This window comes from Phoenix dactylifera, chromosome 11, assembly GCF_009389715.1.
Source record: "Phoenix dactylifera cultivar Barhee BC4 chromosome 11, palm_55x_up_171113_PBpolish2nd_filt_p, whole genome shotgun sequence".
Lineage (NCBI taxonomy): Eukaryota > Viridiplantae > Streptophyta > Magnoliopsida > Arecales > Arecaceae > Phoenix > Phoenix dactylifera.
In genome coordinates this window covers 8,642,116-8,661,540 of record NC_052402.1, presented here as the reverse complement: position 1 = coordinate 8,661,540, position 19,425 = coordinate 8,642,116, and the positions used below count along the sequence as shown (strand labels likewise).

General features: G+C 37.0%; 1 protein-coding gene across 2 annotated transcripts in view; it reads left to right on the top strand.

Moving 5' to 3' along the window:
- The first annotated feature begins 260 nt into the window (after nt 1-260).
- Nucleotides 261-19,425, top strand: part of LOC103706819 (pantothenate kinase 1-like) — a 38,486-nt gene continuing 19,321 nt past the window's right edge. The window contains exons 1-8 of one of the 2 annotated variants that reach the window (XM_039131485.1): nt 261-612; nt 715-882; nt 4,188-4,228; nt 8,429-8,545; nt 14,220-14,339; nt 14,450-14,544; nt 14,620-14,713; nt 15,446-15,577. In XM_039131485.1, the coding sequence (XP_038987413.1) occupies nt 483-612; nt 715-882; nt 4,188-4,228; nt 8,429-8,545; nt 14,220-14,339; nt 14,450-14,544; nt 14,620-14,713; nt 15,446-15,577 (897 nt within the window). In that variant the 5' untranslated portion in view covers nt 261-482. The remainder of the gene's footprint in view (nt 613-714; nt 883-4,187; nt 4,229-8,428; nt 8,546-14,219; nt 14,340-14,449; nt 14,545-14,619; nt 14,714-15,445; nt 15,578-19,425) is intronic. The other variant, XR_005513863.1, reaches the window with a different exon arrangement.

Sequence of the window (19,425 nt, the reverse complement as noted above, 5' to 3'; positions counted from 1 at the left end):
AAAAATATCACAAGATACGTGCACGATTTGTGCTGGTTCAATTTTAAAAGGTAAATTTATCGTACTGATGACGATTTATACCAGTGCAAATTAAGATCTCCGCTCATCTCAAGGACAAGACGAAAAAGACATTGGATAGATGTTGGATATCAACAAAATCTAAAAGTACTAAAACCAATTATTTACCTACCCCGGGAGTATATTCTTCGTCAAACGCTGCTTCTTGCGTGCCATCCGCCACCTTTTATTACACCACCACCCGCCGCCCGACTGTTTAGGTTGTTGACTGCATCAAAAAAGTCCAACTTTCTTGCATTCCGTTTCTTTAATTTTCCTTCTCCATTTCCCCTCGCTGTCATCGGCCGTCAAAAACCCTAAACCTAATCCATTCCTTCGCATCGTCTCCCAGAAGACGTAGATGAGATCCTTTCTTCCAAATGCTACCGGAAATTTGAGAAATTTTTGATCTTGATCTAGCCGAGATGGAGCTTCCTCACGTGAAGCTGGAGCTGAGTGGGGCAGAAATCTCTGGGAATCTCGACGAGCGAAATCCTCCAATTTGTCTCCCGAATCAGCCCTCCGATGCCTCTCTGCTCGCACTCGACATCGGAGGCATGCATTACCATTTCTCCGATTAATTTGTGGCATCCAAAGTTCTAAATTTGGTTTTTTTTTTTTGGTTCTAACTGGGATGTGATGGTTGGGTAATTCTAGGAACTTTGATCAAATTAGTTTATTTTTCGGGCGGCAATGAGGGTAATGAGCAGATTGGAAGCGGTAATGCAACTCTTGGTGGGGAGTTACGTTTTGTGAAGTTTGAAAGGAGGCGTCTTGGTGATTGTTTGGAGTTCATTAAATCCAAGAAGCTTATCCATGACAGCGGTATAATTTTTAACAATTTTTATCTGACATTCATTTTCTTGCTGTATTTCTGTTATTTTTACGATAGAAAAAAAGACCGCTTATCTGGTACATTGGGATTGCCTTTATGGATCACGTTCATTTGTTATTCCTGACCAAGGATGTCATTATATGCATATACAGCTGTACTTTATTAAAGAAGTCTTGAATGTGCAATCCAAATAATTTCATCACAAATCCAATTGCGAGTTAAAAGAGGGAAAGTAATATTTAGTGATGGACTGTTTTTTTGACTGTCTATATGAAGACCCTTTCAAATGTCTTTATATTTAAGGGTAGGGTCACCCTCCTGGTGTAGCTATAGTTTTGTAAAAATGACCCGATGCAAGGAAGCAAGAAGAACATGACAAAGAAGAAGAGGAAGATGGCGATACAAATTGTGGCTCTTAACTATAGCAAGAGCTATAGCCCGACTATAGACATTTCCAAGCCATAGTATGCTGTACAGTACTGTACCAAACGGTATCGGGCGTACCGTACCGGAAGGTATCGAACGTACCGTACCGATTTGGTACTGGTGGTGTTCCAACACTTGGTATGCCAGACGTACCGCATACCATACCATACCGATACTATGATAGTGTGGCACCGGTATGGGTCCGGTACCGGTGCGGCGAACCTTGCTCCAAACCAATCTTAAGCATGATGATATCATATGGCAAGGAGAAGGTGCAAGCCTTGTAATGGCATCAAATCAAAAACATAATGTTGATATGCTTTTCTCACTAATCAAAAATGTTATTTTCTGTAATTAGTGTTGCACTCTGATTACATACTAGAGAAAGTAACCATGGATAGAAACTCCTTTAGTTACTAATAAAAATCAAACTAGTTTCAGTTTGTCATAATATGAAATGATACTGTTTCTTACTCTACTAGTGATGTGAGAGAGTATATGAAAGATACAAAAGCATGTACTAAATTGGCGACCCATGATGTTTTTGGAATTGCAAGTTCTAAATGGTACATTTTGACATATTATGTTTACTTAAGGCATATTGCATGGATATGCTTCTTCTTTATGTGTATATGCCCACCACTTCTTCAGCCTAAGAGTCAACTGTGAATGTCCATAGCTTGCATGACTTAAACGAGTTAGCAGGCTGGCAAATTCGCAGGAGGATCTGTCTCTTTGTGAATTAGCCAGTCTGCTAACTCATTTAAGTCATTTGTTAGGAGGTTTCTTGTAAGAATTATTAAATCACAAATGAGCGCTAGTAGTCCAACAAGATATCCATCAGTGATTTTTGTCTAATATTAAGGCTTAATATGATCTGACAGAAAGTTCTTGATCTTGCTGTTCTACTGATTTTTCTTGATGATTTATCATACTTTTTCACTACTCATAGTTAAGTTCTCAATTTGGGTTTTCAATTGTGTAAATATGTTTGATTACATCACCCTAATGATGCATGTATTGGTTTGGCAATACAAGTTTATTCCACAGAGCTGTGTGCATGCACGAAAAGAATGGGGGGACTTGATCATAATGATTTTATGTGCACAAGGGATCTCCAAGTGATATATTGGAGTTGGTTTTCTCCAAGGACTTTTTTTTTATGCTGCAATGGAAGATTCACACTACTCTAGTGAGAATACATTCAAGGACTTATTTAAAATCATGTAATGACTTGAGGAGGAGGCAATAGGTTTATCATTCGAGATAATAACTCTAGTCAACCGTAGGACTCTCCACCTCCTAACTTACTATATGCATTGGATATTATCAGGTTTAACTAGATGTTTACTTTCACTAGGATAAGCCGGCTAACCTATAGTCTCCAAGTTTTTGGCTCTTCCTCTTCTACCCTTATATCAAGAGAGAGTAAGAGAGAGAGTTTATGATAGTATTTTGTTAGTGTACTTTGCACTTTATCATGAGTAATTACTTCCACAAGCTCAAATCTTCTTAGGCAAAATCACTCGAGACCTTTATATGTTTGTCCTTGATTGAAATACTAGTCCATATGCAAGTTGGATTACGCTTTCTGAACATCAGATTTAATCTTCATGAATACATCTATTATGTAAGAGATACCCCCAGTAGTTATGTTCAACCACAAGATTTACATAAAGCTTTCATGTTAGATAGAACTATTGGTGTGCAATATGTCTACTGGTCTATTTTAAGAATTTTCCAAAATTATAGCTTTTGTTTGATGGGTTAACTTTTTTTGGATAGGAATTGATGGGTTAACTGATAATATATGATAACAAATTCCTCTATAGGTTAGAGCTAAGGTTTGTCGTATCCACCTGTATTGGCCCGTACTGATCGTACCATACCGTCCCATTAAGATACCAGTACGACATTGAGTTTTGGTTCAATATATGAGCCAAATCAGTTTGTACCGATCCGAACCGAGCGGAACCACCCCACACTACAGACTTGTGCCGACCTAGTCTCGGGTGGTACCATGGTTAGAAGTGAGAAAAAGTGTTGGAACCCTGTCTCGGTATGGGGTGTGTACTCTACTGTATTAACCATATCGTATTAAACTAGAAACGTACAGGCAAGGTTCGTCGTACCGGTACCGGTCCTATACCGATACGGCAATCGTACTGGCCGATTTTTCAATAAAAAGCTTCCGGTACCAGATCCCACGCTGATCCGGTACCGATCTCAGCCCGGACCGGTTCGTACGGACCCGTACCGGCATCCCACGCTGATCCGGTACCGATCTCAGCTCGGGCCGGCTCGGGCCGGCCCGTACCGGCCGGTACAGCATACCCTATGTATAGGTATGGTTCTTGGTACCGGTTTTGTGAAACTTGGTTAAATATACATCTCCTTTTTAATGACAGATCATTTATGATGGTTTCCTATTAAGTGAGATGATATGTTCTTTGAATGGGAACAAGTTGTTCTTATTGCATGTTTAAGCTGATCAATAATCATAATTATATAGATGTCTTTTGTATTGATGGCCAAGTAGAGCAACGACACAAATTTTTAATGTGTTGGTATACTTTGTCTCTCACTTCTTCATTAATCTTTCAGACCAGCCTTTGTAGTACTTGTACCTACTCAAACTTCACAGGCAACTTCGAATATTGTCCTTAAGATGTTGTAGTCCCTTTATTGCCCTTCTCTATGTCTGATAACATTCTCTCATTATTGACCTGCTATGATCATTTGTTTTGTGTGCAGAAGAACTATAGCATGCATATGCTATTTTTTATTTTTTTTCATGTACATTTTTTTTTTCTTTGATTGCTAGTTTCAAATATTCTTTGCTTAAAATTACAAATACTTAATTTGGCAGGAATTATTACTGGTTTATCTAATGGGCATGTGGCAATAAAGGTATGGATCTTCTTGTGTTTTCTTATACATGGATGTTGGTCAGTCTTCATGCATATAAAATAGAAGTATAGACCTTTAAATGTTTATGACATGTTTGGGTAACACACTAACCATGATTATAAAAGAACCAGCACCTAACTATAACCTCTGTCAGTTGTCAAGTAATTTTGCTTTGAGGTGTAAACCCTCATAAATCATGTGGTAATGCTCCTTCCATACATAACCGGATTACTTTTTAGACTTCCTACTTTTAGAAGTTTTAGATATTGTATGGAAAATAAATTTAAATGAAATGTCCAAACTCATCAATTCTTAAAATATCTTTTCTAGGAAATAAGTGTTCCTAAAGATTTGCATTCAATGCATAATATGTGATTGCTTACTTTAAGATGAACATCTAATAATGCTTGAACATCCATGTTTACTTAATTGGGTGCTTCAATCTTAATATTAATCAGGATACATTTAACAATGCTATCTGGATTGAAATCGAGTCATAAATCATAGTGTGGGTCAAATCACATTGGATAGTGGATCAAGTTGCAGACAAGTCGCTAAGTACTTGATGGTGTTGAAATTTGCTAAGTGAAATTTGGTCAGAAATCTTGGTATTAAATGCATTATTTTCTCTTTAAGAAGTTATTTTATAATAATTATTCTATCCTATCTTTTGTTAGTCTATAAATAAACAAGATTTGGTTCTTTGTAATATCTCGAGTACTCTTGTGCTTTTGTGACAAACGTGTGAAGAGGGTGAGAAATTGGAATTAGACAATAGACAAGAAGTACTACTGCGAGGTGCATCCCTAAGGTTCCTCTCTTGAAGTGAAATCTTTACCATCTAAATTTGTTTTTTAAACATTTACACATATTTTTTTTGTAAAACGGAGTAGGTTTTATAGGTGGAAATCAATCCCCAAACACCAAATATAAGTCATCTTGAGCAGTAATGGGACTAGATGACTTGATTCAGCTCAAGTCCACCTGTGGTTGGGTGAGATATGCTGATTGGGCAGTCAGGGCATAGTTCGGCTAGATATCACCTGTACTGTTCCAGGGTTGTGGTACATGCTGGCCAGTTCATATGGTGTGGACTGGAGACCAGTATTTCAGACCTTGATTAGATGTGTCTTCTAGCACGAGTTTGCTCCACCTGTAGACTTCGCTATCTTGACCCTCGCTTAGTGTCTATGCTTCTCGAGATCCTTTTGTGAATGTGATATTTTAGAAACCTCATTGACTTGCTAGGGCCTTTAGTATCATTTTTAGTCACAATAATGATATTCACATATATGCACACAATAACTAGATTGAAAGAAATGCGCTTAATAAATATGTGGCAATTGAGATAAATGTTATGAAGTACGGACAATTAATTGAATCTACCAAGCCATGATTTATGGGGCTACCTAGCCATAGATCAACTTTTTTCAGCTACAGATCTCTTCTTCTTTTCTTGATATGCGAACTCAATAGTTTGTTCCATCTAGAGCTGTTAGTTTGGTGCAATGGTAAAGGCTTGGGCTGACAAGTGAATTGGCATGTGTTTAGAAGTTGGAGCAGCCACTTTGTGCAAAAAAAAGGCCAAAGGTTAGGTCTGTTCCTAGTCCACCCCTCCCAGGGCCTTGGATTCCCGAGATTATAACTGATAATGGCCCTTATAGGAGGAACAAATTTATTGCATGATAATGGTGGAATTCTTAAGTCGAAACATGTTTTCCTTTGGAAAGAGGTGTTAGTTTTTATGTTGTGTTCATAAGAAAATGTCTATAACATAAGCTTAATAGTAGATGTTGGCGATAAGGAATATGAAATGATAAGTAACTAGAAGTTTTGCAATGAAAGGAAGCACGCTTGGAGATTGAATGAATAGTGCACACATGTTTGCCTTTTTTTGCACAAAAAGTTTCAAATGCAAAGATTTTTTGAAGGTTTCTTTTGGAGGTAAGGAGAAGGCTATTTCTTCCTTTGCTTGATATAGATGTTGAGTGGATCCCTTTCAAGAAGTTCAACCAGATGGGATGTGGAGAATAATCATTCTTGGACATCTTATAGCATAGGTTCTTCATCAACTGTTCTCATGCAATCCCACATGGATTCTTTTGACCCAGATAAATAACTAAAATGCACAATCAAGAATGGTAACTTTTGTGCAAAAAATAGTGTAGCAATTTTAAGCTTCTCTTGTACATAAAAATATATTAAAAATATAAACTTGGTGGAAGAGGTAACTGACTTACCTTCCCTTGGACCCATGGCCATGGCTAAGTGGCTACAATTTTCATTTTCGTTATTATTATTGGGGAAGGTTCTTCATAGATGATTGTTGAACCTTAACCACCATCTTGTTTTCTAAACATAAAATATAAAAAGGATAAAACATCAACCATTTAAAGTACATTGATCAACATTCCCTTTTAGGAGCAAATCATCTTTTAGTTACAAATGTGTCAAAACTTTTAGTTACAACCAAGTAGTCGGTTCACCTTTTTTCTTCTTTAAGTTGACTTCATTTAACATTACATGATTGATTAAATTCATTATATTGTGATTATTTTTGTAACACTTGGTTGACATTAGTAATTTGGTTAGTTTGATCAGCTCCATCTTTCACCAATTCTTTTTCTCGCACTAGCATTTTGCTCTAATCAAGAATCATTCAGTCTCATCACCAATTCTCTAGTAGTCACCATTAGAATCTTGCATTTATCCTGAAACCATTTGAGAAGAGAGCATCTGTTTTTCTCAGAATTTATTCAGTAGCTTCTTCACATTTTGGTTACAAAGCTCGATCCCCCTACTCCCTACCGGCTATTTGGGAAACTAAAATGGAATGATGAATTGTAGACATATTAAATTCAACTATTGAATTGTCTATATATTAAGCTTGTAGAATTCTGTCTTCCAGGTTAAATCTGACTCCAAATGTATTTTAGATTACACAGAAGATATGATAATTAGCATAAGTCCAAGCTGCTTTGCATCTGAACTCAAGTCAATAGGTATTATGGTTGACTAATTGCAGTAAACATGCTGGTTTGCATATTGGAATTGGGGAGTTTGCCTAGATTTGTCTGGATCCATGCTCAAGAAAAAAACTTACCGAGATTTTCTGTGGGGCTTTGCTTGACCTCAGCCTACAAATGGATTTCCTTTAACCATGATTTGGTTTCTTTTAGTAGTATTAATTGTTTTTCAATCCCACATAATTGTAAAAAAGACTTGACAATTCTTATTAGAATTAATATTTTATTCCTTTTATATAATTATACATTCAAACTGTTTGTATTAGTAGTATTTAACATTACATTGCATCTGCTGTGTTGCATGATAATTTTAAGATATATCATTTTCCATAGAAGTTCGCATGTATAGTCATCAAATGACGTGCAGTTATTAGAATTCAGTTAAAAAAACGTAGGTAATATGCTTAATATATGACCGTTATGTAATGGTTGATTGAATATTCAGTGATATTCAGTGGATTCATGATTGATCTCCATGATGGTTGGATCCTCTATAAACGAAGCATGTAGCTATACTGTCCCTTGAATAGAAGATAATATGTATTAAATTAAACTATCACTGGATCTTAACTGCAAATTGCAGTTGGACATCAGTATTTTCCATGTCATGATAAAAAATATAATTTTCTACGTGTTGCCAAACTTTAGACAATTCATGTCTTGTCAAATGCATTTATAATAAACGTTTATTTAATTTCTTTTTTTGAGTAACAAACTTTTGTGTTTTGCACCAGTTTGCTGAAAAGTGAAAACATATTGTCTTGTACAAAGCTGCATCTTGGATGAACATGTGCTAGATTATTTAGGTTGTTATGGCTGGTTATTTTTACTTTCATCCACTTTGGAATTTCAATGTTTCATGGAAAATTAATATGGAGAAGAAGATGTGCATGATATATAGTTCATTGTTGTTATGATTTTTCATAAAAGACAACTATGATACTCTGCTCTCTGTTTTGAATTTGAGCTGATCAAAACTAGATATTTTTAGTGACTTTCTGAATTATTTTAAATTAAATAATTATTTTTTGTGCTTTGTGTGTAATTAATTCTGCAATGATGCATAGCTTCAGACTTTATAAGATCTTTAATACTACTACCTTCTGTAGCAGTAAAAAACTTTGAATTATCGGTCTTCATTTCCAACTAATCTGTTGTTATAGTGCTTGACCAGGCCACAGGTGGAGGGGCATATAAATTTGCTGATGTGTTTAAAGAAAAGCTAGGTGTTTCTCTTGATAAGCTGGATGAAATGGATAGTGTTGTAGCTGGAGCAAACTTTTTGTTGAAGGTTTAACACTGAAACTGTTCTCTTCTGGACTGTTTATTTTGGATTGCATAGTCATAAGCTACAGGATGCAATGTACATCATTGTGTGTTATAGTTAGTCATATCACACAGCGCCTGGAACAAACAAGGTTCTGAAACTAAAACAGACCTATCTCACTTCCATCGAGGACTACCTTCTGACTTAGTTCATTTCTTGATCCAGCAGTTCATGTGAAAAATGTCTACTATAAGTATAAAGAAAGCGAAAACTGAATCTTTGCGGAATTGGGGAGGATCCTTTCTTAGTATTTTCTATAGCTTTTTTTCTTTTCATCCCCCCTCCTCTTTTCCCCCTCTTTTATTTCTGCAGGGGCAAGCAAAAGCTTTCTTTATTGAGCTGGAGTTGTCTTGTAATTCTCTTTGTAATTGTGTTAACAGTGCCTCAGAAAATCATTTCAACATGGAGTCCAGTCACTTTACCCCTCTCACTTTCATCACCACTATCTTTCATCCCACTATAAGCAAAGCTGCCAAAGATTGAATGTTCTTCAGGTTAAATCAAACATGCAGACTCATTTTCTGCGGAGAACTTCCTTGTAATTACCACTCCTAGCCTTAACATTCTTCCAATTCAGAAGCATAATGCTATGTCATTCTTGACTAGTTATCTCTTCAATTATATATATAATAAATTTTAGGCTAGATTGGGTGGGTTGCTGCAGAATGCGACGAACTTTTCAAAAGATGATCATAGTCAACAAGGCCAATGAGTTGATGTCAATGGAAGTTGTATGCAGTTAACCATCATTGGAATGAATTAGAAAATTAAGCTTCATTGGTGGATCAGTAGCTTTAGTATCAATCAAGTAGGCATAATTAGTCATCTCATGCCAAATGGAAGATGGACATGGCTAACCCTCGAGGAAAGGCACCATCTCAAGCATGGTATGCCGTACCGGTCCAAACCGGACGGTATGGAGCGTACCGTACCATACCAATTCGGTACCAGTATCTGGTTTGAGTAGCATACCGACACTCAGTATGCCAAAAAAATTTCATATTGCACCGTATTGACACTATGCTAGTGTGGCACCGGTATGGGATCTGGTATCGAGACGGCGAACCTTGATTTCAAAATTCAGTATGCAATGAAAAGGGCCAAACTCCATTCATATTGATACTATATATGATGCTTTGGATGGGCAAAGGTGTTGGTGTTATTACTATCTATATTCAGAACTTCAATTTAGTGATTAGTTATTATTGTTAAGAACAAGGTTTGGCATCTCGGTACCGGATCCCGTACCAGTGCCACACTAGCACTGTGTCGATACGGCATGGTATGGTACGGGGTCTTTTCGGCATATTGATTGTTGGTACGCCATCCGTATTGGATATCGGTACCAAATTGGTACGGTACTATATGTCTTGTACCGCCCGATTCGGGCCAATATGGCAAACCATGGTCAAGAATGATATGCCAAATGTACATGTAGGAGTTTGCTGAGATCATATGTAGCATGATGCAGGCAACAAACACTACTTGCATGATGTGGAACACGAGGCAAAGGTTCCACATAAACCTTGCAAGAAAATAATTATGAAGAAACATTCTTCATATCCATTTGATTGATAACAACTCCAAAAACAACAGTGGCCAAGACATTAGAAGTGGTGATATTATCCATCAAGTGAAGCTTTTGTAATTATGGAAGCCAAAATCTCGAGTGAAGCCTTCGATGACTCAAATATATCAGCTTTGTTGCATTCTGACAAAATTTCATCGATGTTGTTTTTGCAAACCACTAGGCAAATATGATTGAAATTTTCCTAGTTGGAAGGGAAAGAAACATTCCAGATATGCTGATATAATTTAGGTCTAGTTTAGATGTGAACAAGGACTCAAGCAAGGTACGTTGTCTTGATATCGGGCCCTATATCGATGCTACCCTGTCACTTTGTTAGTATGCCCGATACAGGGGCTAGTTCGGCATATCGAGTATGGATATGCTCCCATATCGTGTACGGGTACCAAACTAGTATGGTACTGTATATTCCGTACCGTCTGGTTCGGTACGTATGGCGTATCATGGACTCAAGTCCTAGTGGATGTTCCGCGAGACATCGAGACGGGATACTATCTCAAGTGTCGGGATAGGACCTTTCCGCCATTGCCCCAGCATCCCGATCGGCACATCTCGAGACATCCTCTGTCCCAAGTGTTGGGACGGGGCGGGATGGCGATGCGTCCCATTCCATAGAAAAATCGGGATAACCCCATTCCACAGGATTTAAAACCTTGGATATGAATTTGATAAATTTACTTTTAGTATGAGAGTAGAGGAAATAGCTATTTTGTACATACTAGCAGTTTTCTTCTTTGCTCTCAGAACCATTTGCTGTTGGGTCTTAGTCTTATTTTAGAAAAAAAAATTCGTTCATGTCTAGTTTAGCACTAGGTTGGATCAAGAAAGATATTATACCATCAAGATTATCTTTTGAATTGATTTTGGTGGCTTTCTTTTTTTGGATTCCTTGATATTGGAAACTTTCTATCTTTTACGATATTTCAGAATTCAGAGTATTTTATTTCCTTCCTTTTCTTATATCCCTTCTTAGACAGACAAGAGATTTGTTAGGTAAAATAAGAAATCCCATCATGTAAATCTTATTGTGTGTGTAGCTATAAAAGGAGAATAAGAGGAGGGTATAATCAATTCCATTGATTAATAAAAGGCATTAAATTGTTTTCTATCCCTTCCTTCTACATTTTTCTATTTATTCTTCATATTCTACTAATTATGTTGCTAATTGTCTTCTATTATCTAACATGTTCTTCTTTCTCTTCTAAATTGCAATCCGATATTCAGACAGTAAATCAATTCCTTCAGGTCAGTCCCAAACAAGGATCTGTACTGTACCAGCCCTAGTTGGTACGGTATGTGGTATGCACTATATTGCCTACTATATTGATATTGTGTACTGGCTGACACAGCTTGGGCCAGATGGTACCCCCTTAATACTGCATACTAACATTTTCAGTTTATAGAACAATATATTGATTTAAATGCTCAAATTGTCTTATCTATGACAAAGCTTTTTATTGCTATTTCAAAAGTTTTTAAAAGAATTAAAAACTTTAAACTTCTATTACATATGGAACAACTATATTTTTTCCAGCTATTAAGAATTAAAACATATATTAACTCTTAAAAAATCAGTAATTATTTAACAAATGACTGATGAATGGTATAATTGGATCCTCCCCAACTTGACAAAATATTCGAAAAATAATGCTAACAAACGCCATTTGCTTGAAGGGTAGGTTTTGGTGTTCAACCCAAAACTCAATTTTTTTTTTTATTTTGATCCTGGGTTTGTCCTTTAGGGCATGAATCCAATGTTTGTACAAAATAGAATCAACCTAAAACACAATTTGTACTAATTTTCTCCAATTTCTCCCTAACCTATGGTCAAATTATTTTTGAAAAAAGCTTAAACATTAGTGTTGGAGGGGATTACCTAGCTAGAAACAAGTTTCTTGCCTCTAAAATTTGATTATCCAGTGATCTGAGCTCCAAACATTCAAACTAATCTTTACATAACCTTCCCACCGCCTCTCCAAAATTCTCCTACCTTAAGATAGTGGAATAAAAAGAAAAGTTTCTTAATGAGCCCTCATCCGGCTTGATCCATATTCCATAGTGACTCAGCCATCGCTCTGGCATGATACATACCGGTCGGTACAAGGCTAATACACCTGCTACCATAGTTCTTGATCCAAATATGATCAAATTTTACCCATCCTCATGTGGTTTTGATCAAGCAATGTTGAACCGGCCCGTACCGGCCGGTTCAGCCCGTACCGAACCGGTTTGATTTTTGACTGGTCTAGTTCGGCGTTAAAAAATGGCACCGGCCTATACTGGCTACGAACCGGTCGGTTCGCACCGGTTCTAATTTTTTTTGGGCTTTTGGATGCGTGAACTAGGTTGAACCAGTGGTATTTTGGATGCGTGAACTAGGTTGAACCAGTGGTACCGGTTCGGTACCGGTTCGGCGATCCTTGGTTTTGATCAATAGGGGTATATCATATGCAGTTATGAAGAGCTCAAAGTTGTTCATCCGTGGTGGCTTGCTACTCCGAATGCTAAAGTTCCACACAAATGGATTGATTCTATTAGCGGACATGAATGATTGCAAGGATAGGAATTGGTTATCATTTAGCTACAATATAATGAGCATGATGATTGTCTATTGAGTATAACAATATAATGGAACAAGAGAGCATCTTACAATAAGTGGCAAGGACAACAGAGAGAATGCATCTGGAGAAGCAACAACTCGCATATGTAATAACAGATTGGTTAAAGAGTTGGAATTTGGAAATGCCCTAGGGTGAGAAATAGAACATCACTGATAGACCACTCTAAGGATCCAAAGGGATAGAAGGAGGTATGATATTTTTGGGTTAGGAAATATATGAATCAAAAAGTCAAGTGTGATGGTGGTCTGAACTGTATATTACATGATGCATAATTGCATATCATGCAGTTGTGAGCAGACTATTACTGTTGATATTGCTATATCGATCATGCTGACATGTAATTGCTACTTTAGCATCCATTCTTTTTTTCCTTATTTGCCTTTCTATGATTTAATGCTCAGTTTCTATGAAGAGTTTAATATATTGACTTAAATGCTGAATCATCTTATTTGGTTTGTGCTGAAGCTTTTGTGTTGCTATTTGACATGTCCTTTATAAGAATTAAAACATTAAACAACTTTTATTATGCATTGAACAACTATATTTGTCATCTATTAAGACTTACGACATCTATTAGAAACCAAGGACAGAAAGTTTTAACAGATGACTAATGAAGAATATAATTAGATAGGCCCTACTTGATAATATATTTTTAAAAAATAACCCTAACAAACATCATTTGCTCAAATTATTTTCAGACCTAAGCTAATTTTGGGGAAGGTTTTATTGATCAAAGTAAAATTTATACATTTTTCGATTTTGGTCCTGAATTTGTGCTTTAGGGCATGAACCCAGTGTTTCCGTAGAAAATAATATCAACCTAAATCATGATCTGTACTATTTTTCTTCAAATTCCCCTTTCATTTAGGGTTGAATTTTTGAAAAAGTAAAGCAAGAAAATGTTTTGAACATTTTTAGTTCGAAAGCGATTATACTGGGCTGTGTGAAACCATAATGTGCAGAAGCAAGATTTGATATCATTTGGCGCCCTACAGTATGCAGGATACCTGGCAGACGTGCATGTCCCATGCAAGTCCAGGCCGGAAGCTGTATGTGCAGGATGGCACGAACTGGAACAGTTGGCAACCTTGCATCACATAGTGATAGTAATGATATGACAAATAAGAAAAGACCATATTACCAATTGGCATATCATATACTATAATACTAGATCCAAGCAAAATGTCAATACATCTGATTTACATTAGGAAATATTGTATAATTCCCGGTTCTATGCATTCATATCAGAACTGCTCAAGTCATGTAATGTTTTGATGCTAATTTTGCTGAGCAGGTTTTCAATGTTTCTTTAGAATGAGAATCGCTAATACCATATGATCTGGTATGCTTAGGAATCACTTATTCATGAGGATGTTAGTATCTGGAATAGAACAAATTGTCAAATATGTTAACTGTTCTTTTTGGGCAGAAAATCCCTGGTGAATCCTTTACACACATGGATGGAAAAAGGACTCCCATAGAAATTAATCAAAAGAACTTATTTCCGTATCTTCTTGTCAATATTGGTTCAGGCGTCGGCATAATAAAGGTAATTCTACATGTTATGTGACATTTATTTGTAAAAAAGTCTACTAGCTCAAACTCATGAACCCTCTAAGATTTTGCAAGAAAGTTGTAATACGTATAAATGGTATGTAGGTTACTGGAAACAAGATATTTGAACGGGTGACTGGGACACATATTGGTGGTGGCACAATATTTGGTCTAGCAAAACTTTTAACAGGTTGCACGAGGTAATGTTGCCAATCTATAATATGCTTCATAATATTCTTTTTTCAAATTCTGATACTTATTTTTATTTGTTTCAGTTATGATGACTTCTTGAAATTGAGTCAGCAAGGGGATAATCTTGTGCTCGATTTAATTGTGAAAGATATTTGCGGAGAATTAGCTTGCCAAAAGGTTTGATTCCATCCATCTAGTTGTATTATTAACTACTAACCTTCTGTTGATGATTTCATTTCATCAATTGTTAACGGAACTGCAGCTGCACTCATAATCGGAGTTACAGTTGTGGGTACATTTTCCCCATATAGCATTTATTGCTTTATTTTGCGGAAGTTCTTATTCTGTTATAATGCTAAACATGAGTAACTGTTGATTGCACCAAGTCTTCTAAACGAAGACCACAACCTTTCTGTTTTTCAATTACATTCTTATGAATGCCTCATTCACAACTTTTAAATAGTTTTTTCATTTAACCCACTGGTGCAGAAATTAATATGTACTTTCTGTTTCTGCACCATTTCTTATCTTTCTCCTAATGAGTACAAAATTGCAATCAAATTGATGCTTTGTCAAGTTGTGCAAAAATGTTTTTCCTCTCACTACCTTTTTCTGATGTTTTCTTGTTGTTTCATGGTATGTTTCTTTGATAAAAGAGAAAATAAATACCACTCTTTGAGTTTGCATTTAACATATTTTGTTGAGAAGAGGCCATGTTTTAGCAACATGCTATGTGCCAACGCTTTGTTAAGAAACTACATTTGGAGCTTTATAATTTCTCTACTAATATCAATGGCATCTCATGAGTCATGTTTGATAAGGCAAAGCTGTCCATGGTGCCTTGAGTGATTTCCCCCTTTTCAATATGATTTTAGTAACCGCGAGTTTTATTTGTTTAATTTGTTCCAGCAAGGGCTTTCAGCATCAACCCTTGCCTCTAGCTTTGGAAAGGTGATAGATTCTAAAAGGAAGCTGTCAGATTACAGAGCTGAGGATCTTGCTACTACATTGTTGAGTGCTTTTACTTATAACATTGCACAAGTAAGTCAATCTACTGATTTCACTCATTCAAAACAATAAAAAAAGAGAAACAAACTCTGAAGCAAACCTAGTGATACTAACAAGAGAATACATCCTCAATATATTTATTTTCATCTTACAATGTAAATATAATCATACAGTTTAAATTGTGCATCTTACTATGTTCATAAAGTTTCTGAACTGCTGATCTCAGTGCTGCTAGCTGCTATGGTGTTTTGCTACCAAAAAGTAATCTTATTTTTTATAGTAATTCTTATTGATCTACTTGTTAAGATTCTTTTGTGTTCCTCAAATTATTTGCAGACATTTCCGTAGTTTCTTTTGTTATTGCTTAGTGACTAAAGATTTTTCACCAAACTATTAGAATCAACTTTGTGGTAACTTGAAGGGATAAAAACCTTCCGAAGAGTGCTTACTGATCTTTTGGAAAAGAGATGTGATATTGTCCCCTTAAAATTAGAGGTGTAAGTAAGGATAGAAGAATTGGAGAGATGAGCAAATGCAAAACAGAAGAGAAGAAGGGAATAAATGGTAAGTACGAAACTGCAGAGACTAGTCATGTGCATTCCCATATTTCTCTTATTATAAGCTTAGGGCAAGCACTTAGGTGTGTAGAGGACAATATGTCCTTTGACGTCAGGATCTGGCCACTTTAGGCAGTTAAAATCTAAAGTTCAGCCAAGTCTAGGCTCAAAAATACTTCTAAGGCCCAATTGCACGACAAAAATCTGAGTTAGCTATTTAGCTCATAAATTTGCTAATTATGGTTGATCTTTTATAAAGCAGCTCGTTGCATTGGGGTTTCTATCTTTCCACCACCAATTTGGGCCCCTGGCTGTGTAAGTCAAGACCTCAACTCGCTCTTATGAACTCTTAAGCGGGGGTCAGCTTTACCAAATCCTTCTCAACCAAATGTCTTGTGAAAGAGGACATTAAGTCAGGTCAGGAATCTTGTAGTTATTTACTTTGTAATAACTACAACCTCACCCAAAAAGGGCTGGCCAATAAGTTACTACTTGGGGTCATAATTAAGTACCCAAGTCCTCTCCAACACCGACTTGATGTGGGATTAGACACATGTTCGGATGAGTCCACACCAATGTCTGCCAAACCGGTACCGGTAGACATACCGGTGGCCTACCGGACCGGTATGGTACTGGTTCGGGCCGTACCGAACCCGTACCACTGGTTCGGATGGGTTTCGGCTATTTTTGTTGTTTTGTTGATTTTTTTTCATGTTTTTTTTTATGTTTCTATGTTTAGGGCCACTTTGGACCACTTTAGGTCACATCGCCGCGTGCTTTAGGCAAGATTAAGGCCTTCCATGGCTTGCAAGCTCTCGGGTGACGCTGAAGTGAATACCACTCCAGTAGCTTGAATAACTCCAGGAACATGATTTCTTCTTGAGGCAAAGTTAGTGTTCGCTGCGCTAGAATGGTCAAAAAAGCCATAGCGCCCACGCGCTGTGGCAAAATGAAGGCATACCGATGCGAACTGGTCCGGTTTGCATCGATACAAGGTGGTACTGGGCTTGTACCGGTTCGCACCGGTATGCCCTCTATACCGCTCGGTTTCGGCCCCATAGGGGCCGAAACTATTTTCCACCATGGTACCGGACCGGTATGTATGGGGCCGAAACCATTTTCCACCATGGTACCGGACCGGTCCGATACGTACTGAACCAGCCGTTACATGCTGAACCGGCCGTTACATGCCGGTTCAGCATACCATGGTCCACACACTCCTCCTCTTGATGTCCTCACTAAGGGAAGGGTCCAATCACAAACCCCACAACAGACTCATGGTTAGCCCCAAAAAAGCCCATGCCATAGTGACCCCTTGCTGCATGTTGGTCTTGGGATGATTGGCACTAATACCATTTGTGATGGCCTAGAATCTCATGAAAGGGCTAGCCTTGAAAGACCTTCTTGATGAATGCCCTAACGTGGGACTGGACAAACATCTATGCAGGTCCTCACATACTTCAAAGGATTTTATGAAAGTATTTCCTGATTTTGATTTGATATTAGAGGAGGCAACTTGAGGATAGGCCTTGGTGAAACAATAAGGTTGCTCTACTATGACCTGGATGTCACGGATTCAAAACACGGAAATAGCTTCTCCGCACATGGGGGTAAGGTTGTGCATACATTTGACTCTCCCCAAACCCCATAGTGGCTGGAATCTCGTGTATTGGACACCCTTTTTATTGGAGGTGACAACTTCTTTATCTCTATCTTCTCTTTAATGAAATGACATACACCTCAATATGATTAGTTTTTTCATGACACTTGGTCATAAATCCAATAGCTTAGTTCTCACAATATCACATCTGTAGATGTTTAGCCAGGAAGCTCATCTTGATGATAGGTGTCTTTAACTATGTGACTTCATGCATGATATGCTACAATGCTGACCTGACAAGTGATAACCATGCTTTGCTCTTTTTCATCCACGTATCCTTCGACAAAGGTGCAATAACTTTAATCAAACTTGTACGAACTGCAATCTTGTCCAATCTGCAGCTCAGATCCCTTTTAGATATTGAAAAGATATGAACCATAGCATCAAGTCAAGGTTTTTAGGCTGATGCATGAATTGAGTGACAATGCTAAAGCATGGTATCTAATCATGCAATTATCAAATATTCAATTTGCCTGCCTTGTTATGTATGGTGCACTTCTCTTGGTCTTCCAGATGTGTTCCTTGATCAATGGTTACTTTTAGATTGAGGACTTCTATAGTCTTTACAAGCTTGGTTCCGTGGATTTCTCATAGAATGGTAGATAGCTCCCATGGTACAGATCAACAATTTCTTTACTCCTGATATCTTCTAGTTATGTACTTTCAGTAGAAAGTGTGAGATTTTCCAAATCCCTCATCTGAAAATATTTATGTAGAGAATGTTTTAACTTTTGAATACCTTCTATATTTCTTCCAAATATGACAGTATCAGCTGCATTTGCTTTAGAACAATATGCTGAAAAAATTGCTATCAACTAACACAGAGATAATTTTTTTCATTTTACTAAGTCCATACACCACAACTACTTTACTGATTTTCTCAGTGATTGTTTTGGAGCATATATTAACTTTTCACTTGACCATTTTGTTCCCATACATCTCTATTGGAAGCTAGTCTTCGCATTTAGTCGATACACAAGCCAATTCAAAGTAGTCAACATAATAACACATCTAATTATAGTTTGAGTTTCTGGTAAGAACATCTCAAAATAATCAACCCAAGACCTTGGGATCAAAGTGCCCATCTGCATTGTATCTACGTACATACTATGTTATAGGTTATCGGAAAGCACAGGGGTGAATGTTTCCATAACTTTGCTGGCAAGCATTGATATTTATCAATTTGTATCAGTGTGTATCTCTTTCATATGCATTGATATATGCTGATATATTGTGTGTATACATCTGTTTCTTTGCCTTTATAAACATGGCTGCACCTTCTTGGGAAAACTTTGTTTCTATTTTAGATGGCCTGGACCTTTTCCTATTGCCTTTTTGTCCTTCCTCTCATGTGAAGCGAAAGGCCCAATTTATAACTTGGACAGGATGTTAACAAAAACATTTGTTATCATACACTGGAGCAAAGGTTAAAAATCCAGAAAAAACGTAATATAACCTTCCAAAGGTACTACTTCTATATGAGCATCCAATCATATTAACATATTTTGCGATAGTTAAATCTTGTCCTACATTGTATATTTCATTACATCTGAATCTCTAACTACAGTAGGTTCACTTTTACTATGTTTAATAAATTCTAGCATCCACCTTGTAGGAGCGTTATTTATATCTGTTATGGTCCTTTCATGCCTGTTGTACAAAGT